The 6,000-nt window shown below is 38.2% G+C and overlaps 1 protein-coding gene across 1 annotated transcript in view; it reads right to left on the reverse strand.

The window, feature by feature from the left end:
- The window catches only part of LOC140479763 (complement factor H-like), a 92,787-nt gene that overhangs the window by 50,367 nt on the left and 36,420 nt on the right, over positions 1 to 6,000 (reverse strand). Inside the window, exons 7-9 of the mRNA XM_072573899.1 lie at positions 4,515 to 4,685; positions 3,538 to 3,699; positions 850 to 1,029 (exon numbers count right to left, since the gene is read on the reverse strand). Coding sequence (XP_072430000.1) covers positions 850 to 1,029; positions 3,538 to 3,699; positions 4,515 to 4,685 — 513 coding nt within the window. The remainder of the gene's footprint in view (positions 1 to 849; positions 1,030 to 3,537; positions 3,700 to 4,514; positions 4,686 to 6,000) is intronic.

The following is a 6,000-nucleotide window of genomic DNA, read 5'->3' on the forward strand; positions in this document are numbered from 1 at the left end:
CTGGATGACAGATAAAAGAGGGTAGTGATCATGGAAAATGCAAGGATATCATTCACAAGGAACAGTGTTTGATGGCCAGGGGAAACACTGAGAAAGTTGCAATAGTTGGATATACATGTTGGGAATTTGTGTCACCTAGTTTCTTGGTGGAGGAGAAGAGAATGTGAAGTGATGCAGAAATAAGTGCAGTTGGGGTTGTAATTTGATTGAACGGCATTGGAATAGGTTAGCTGCTGCTCAATAGTGAGATTCTGATGTCAGTATTTAAGGGGGGAAAGTTACCTCAATGTCAAGCATCAGATCTTCCTCATTCTCACTGTATTTCCACCATTACTTGCCTTTACTCTGGCCATAACGGGGAGGGGAGAACTCTACCCAATGTAACTGCGTAACACAATCATGAGACTTTTACTTTCTCTTATTAATCAGGAGGTTCTATAGTGGTCAGAAGCTTGCAGCTGTATGAATGACTGGGAAGCTAGAGCTGGCCATTGTAGTTCTAGGAGCTGGGTTTTACTGTCCTTTTGGAGCACTCTCAAATTAAGCCTGTAGGCCACACATATGAAGACAGCTTAGAGTCCTGAAAAAGATTACTCCAGGCCTTAGAAGCTGTAGCATTAATCATGTGCCATCTCATCATTTAATTAACAGCATGAGCAGATGTACAACAAATATTCTTACATGTATGTGAATATATCCATGTTGTTTGAATCAGTTGTAAAATTATTACTGATGGGCTAACAATACACTTTTATAACAGTCACCTTTGGAAAATCTGTTTGCATTTGTCAATTAACACATTTATTTTATCATTTCCATTAGATTCTAGTAATTATGAAGATAAGTTACCAATGCAGGCTGGAATAGAGTCTGTGATGTGCCATTCACCATCGATGCATTTGATTTGACCACTCCCTTGTAATCTATAATTATGACTGCATCGATAATTTCCCATAAAATCACTGTGGTATGAATACCTTGTATATGGAAAATCACCATGCTCAATATTTGGTGGTTTTGAGCATGGTCCTGTGGAAACAGTTTAGTTTATTAGTGCTCATTTAATTGACATTTACTTAAACAAGAGCATTATTATTTGATTTCAAAATAGACACAGCAAAAATACACCAAAGGTTTCACAAATTTGATCACAACTTTTACCTAATGTTAGTAGTTAAATGAATTTCTGGTTTAATAATACATCAGCATTATCTCGAGATATTAATGATTATCTGCAGCCTGAGGAAAATTATAAAAGCATTTTCAAACTATTAGAAGTTTAAAGAATTGTACATTTTGGACCAGCTGATTTATCCTTAAGTAATTCCTGGACATAATCAGAACATCAACATGACTTTGTAGGTCTTGTAACTTGATTGTGAATCTGAAAGATGTACAAAGATGAGCAGAATCTGTCAACACAGAATGAAAGGGGAGCAATATCCAGACAGTTTGAGGAGAGTACAATCACTTCTTGCCAGGAGGTGCAAGCCCGGAAATGAGTTATTGTAACTGATCATTAACGGTATAATTGGCCTCCCAGAGAACAAGGATTTGCAGACACAGATCATACAGACATAAGAGTTATAGAGATGTACAGCATGGAAACAGACCCTTCGGTCCAACCTATCCAAGCCGAACAGATATCCCAACCCAATCTAGTCCCACCTGTCAGCACCTGGCCCATATCCCTCCAAACCCTTCCTATTCACATACCCATTCAAATGCCTCTTAAATGTTGCAATTGTACCAGCCTCCACCACTTCCTCTGGCAGCTCATTCCATACACGTACCACCCTCTGCGTGAAAAAGTTGCCCCTTAGGTCTCTTTTATATCTTTCCCCTCTCACCCTAAACCTATGCCCTCTAGTTCTGGACTCCCCAACCCCAGGGAAGAGACTTTGTCTACTTATCCTACCTGTGCCCCTCATAATTTTGTAAACCTCTAGAAGGTCACCCCTCAGCCTCCGACACTCCAGGGAAAACAGCCCCAGCCTGCTCAGCCTCTCCCTATAGCTCAAATCCTCCAACCCTGGCAACATACTTGTAAATCTTTTCTGAACCCTTTCAAGTTTCACAACATCCTTCCAATAGGAAGGAGACCAGAATTGCAAGCAATATTACAACATTGGCCTAGCTAATGTCCTGTACAGCCGCAACGTGACCTCCCAACTCCTGTACTCAATATTCTGACCAATAAAGGAAAGCATACCAAACACCTTCTTCACTATCCTATCTACCTGCGACTCCACTTTCAAGGAGCTATGAAACTGCACTCCAAGGTCTCTTTGTTCAGCAACACTCCCTAGGACCTTACCATTAAGTGTATAAGTCCTGCTAAGATTTGCTTTCCCAAAATGCAGTACCTCGCATTTATCTGAATTAAACTCCATCTGCCACTTCTCAGCCCATTGGTCCATCTGGTCCAGATACTGCTGTAATCTGAGGAAACCCTCTTCGCTGTCCACAACATCTCCAATTTTGTTCAGCAGTTTAAAAATACTTACTAAGTCAAAAGGACACTAAAATGTTGGCCATGGCTCCTTGAGTTGGGAAGCTATCCGAAGTGGGAAAAAGGGAAAGCAAAATATGTTATTGTAAAGGAGTTAATAATTAGGGGGTCAGCTGGAATCCCTTGGAAGCAGGATTGACAGTCCCACGTCATATGCTTCATAACAACTATCAATGTGAGAGACTTCCATATGGACTTGAAAAAAATATGGTGAAGGAAAGAAAGGACTCAGTGTTAGTGGTAACAACTTGGGAAGTGTAGGTAAACAGTGCTATTTGCAGAGTAGCAGGTATTAGGAACTTAATGGACTGGATCTCAAGTATTATAACTTTGGTTTATTACCTGAACCTTATGCTATTTAGCAAATAAGATTAGAGCAGGTAACATTTCTTTTTATTCATTCGCAAAGTGAGGGCATCACTGGCTAGGCCAGCATTTATTGCTCATCACAGAGAAAGCAGTTAAGAGTCAATAACATTGCTGTGGGTCTGGAGACACGTGTAGGCCAGACCAGCTAAGGATAGCAGCTTCCTTCCCTACAGGATATTAGTGAACCAAAGTGGGGTTTTCTGACAATTGGCAACAGATCCATGGTCATCATTAAAGTCTTAAATCCTGATTTTTATTGAATTTAAATTCCACCATCTGCCATCAAATACAAAAACCAAAACTTCTTGGAAGGGAAGAGTTGTGAGAAGTTCTCTCTCTCTCTCTCTCTCTGCATTTGTCATTCCCATCCTTAGTCTGTTTGCATTCTATACTTTTTTCAAATAAAGGTCATTTTACCAATGGCACCAACAGAACAGCAATAACCAGATTAAAGCAATAAATAGAAAGCAATCCAAACAAAACTAATACTGGGATTCTAAAGATTATTTTAATTCAACTGGATACATTTTGCCACATTTCATGTCTATTTTAAAGATTTTTTTTGAACTATTCAATTATATAATTGTTTCAAAGAAAATTGTAGTTTCATTTCATGGTTTGCTTTAAACTAAGTTAAATGAATAAAGAAAACTCACCTGGACATTTTATTTGTGGGGCCCAGCCACTTAGTGTACACTTGGAATATTTTCGGCTGTTGGAATTTCTGCAGGTGTAAGCTATTGTTGTCTCAAGACTGAAGTACCAACTATGATATGGTTCGAAACGTGCATTGACATTTGGTAATGGACATCTAATTGCTGAGAAAGGGAAATTAACACCAAAGTGCATTCGTGATATTGATAATGTTACATGCTGACCAAGGCTCATCACTGAATAGTTCTTGAAGTATTATAAAGTAATGCTTCTAACTTATGAATGAAATTTTAAAAAAGAAGATTTAAAGAACTGGTATATTCAAATTTCCTTCACAAATGCTGCAATATTCCATGCAATTAAGTACATGGAACAATGAAGGCAGACTGATCCACTGAACTTGCTGTATGGTTATAGTTAGCCATACAGGCTCTGTTTTTGCCTCTGAAAACTATTTTTTAGGTAAAATTTGTACTGTGCTCTCAATCTTTTTTACCAAATATTATTTTCCTCCATGTTCTTTTTCAACGAGCCAAGACAAATCTTCAGATTGCATTGCCTATTGCAGTGAAGAGCTTTCTCATCAGATCTCTGTAGCCTATCCATTATTTGCAGCACTTCATTCAGACCACTGTTAGAATCAGGAGAGCAGAGGTGGAATCACATTGTTCATTTCCAATCTCTTGTTGGTTAAAACAGATCGTTTCTTTTAAAAAAGGAAATGCTTGCCAAGTTAGTGAGTATTTAACTGCTTCACTGCTGTGATTGTATAAAACGCTTACGGACATGTTGCCTTGAGTTCTTTTTTGAAAAGAAAACAGTACTTGTTACGCTTAAACCCATCTGTGTAAAATAATCATAGATAAACAGTGCACATTGCTTTTATAATATGATATGGTTCATAAAATATTATTAGGCAGGATTTTTTGTTCTGCTTTTAAGTATTGAGGATAAATTAGAAACCAAAAAATTCAATTACCTACACAGCTTGGATTTGGAAACCATCCAGATGCTTCACATGTTACTGAATTTGAGCTTGAAGGTCTGTACCCGGTATTACAAGCATATTCTACTGTTTCACCATGGGAATACATCCACTTAGTAGCTTGGAATTTACCGTCGTCTATTGGAATGATCGTACATATTATTGCTGAAAAACAAAATGATAGGTTTTAATACAGTGAATGGTAGTAATAAATCCATAATTACTAACTTCATGCTATCTCCATAGAAAAGGTCATTATTACAAATGATATAAAAATGATATGTGCATTACCTGAGCTGAGGAAAATTAGTGAAACATTAATTTCACTTACTAACTATTTCAATTAATTGTGTCAGTAGTCATAAGATATTCTTGGTTTTCCTTTGGAGAACTTAAGGCAGGAAGGAGGAGAAAATATACACAGAAGAGTGCAGCAGAAATTAGAATCAATGAGAGAAATAGGAGTACAAAGTCAAAACTTAAGGCTCTTTCTCTGAATATATTTGAAACAACGCAGATAATATAGATATAGAATAACTGAATCTGACTCAATAGCTATTAGGGAGATGTGGTTCCAGGGTGTCCAAGATTAGGAACTCAATATTATAGGATATTTGACATTTGGAAGACTAGGCAAAAAGGAAAAGGAGGTAGGTCTTTCAATAAAGGTATCCGTGCAGGTGTGATCAGTGAAATGGGTGTAATAGATTGTGAAGTGGAACAGTTTGGGTGAAACAAAGGAACTGCTGCAGAAAGAAGTCTTAAGTGGGAATTGTCTATTGGTTGCCAAAGAGTTTTCTCACATTAGGACAAAGTATAAGTGAAAGTGAGAAATAATGGAAGTGTGTAACAAGGATGGTATAATTGTTATAGGCAGAAGTGCGCACTGCAGATGCTAGAGATCAGAGTCAAGATTAGAGTGGTGCTGGAAAAGCACAGCGGGTCAGGCAGCATCCGAGGAGCAGGAAAATCAACATTTCGGGCAAAAGTCCTTCATCAGGATTTTCCTGCTCCCCGGATGCTATAATTGTTATGGCTGATTTTAATCTGCATATTGAGAGATTGAATACAATTGGCAGATATTACTAGAATATAAAAGCAGGGATATACTTCTAAAGCTTTATAAGGCTCTGGTCAGATGATGTTTAGAGTATTATGAGCAATTTTGGGCACTATACCTCAGGAAGGATATGCTGGCTCTGGAGCAGGTCCAGAAGAGGTTCACGACAATGATCCCAGGTATGAAAGGCTTAACATATGAGGAATGTTTGAGGACTCTGGATCTATACTTGATGGAGTTTAGAAGGAAGAGGTTAGACCTAATTAAAACTTACAGAATACTGCACGGCCTGGATAAACTGGATGTTGGGAAGATGCTTCCATTGGCAGGAGAGATTAGAACCAGAGGGCACAGTCTTAGAGTAAGGACAAGACCCTTTAGGATGGCGATGAGGAGAAATTTGTTCAGCCAGAGAGTGGT

Source organism: Chiloscyllium punctatum, chromosome 7 (assembly GCF_047496795.1).
Source record: "Chiloscyllium punctatum isolate Juve2018m chromosome 7, sChiPun1.3, whole genome shotgun sequence".
In the NCBI taxonomy this organism is placed as follows: domain Eukaryota; kingdom Metazoa; phylum Chordata; class Chondrichthyes; order Orectolobiformes; family Hemiscylliidae; genus Chiloscyllium; species Chiloscyllium punctatum.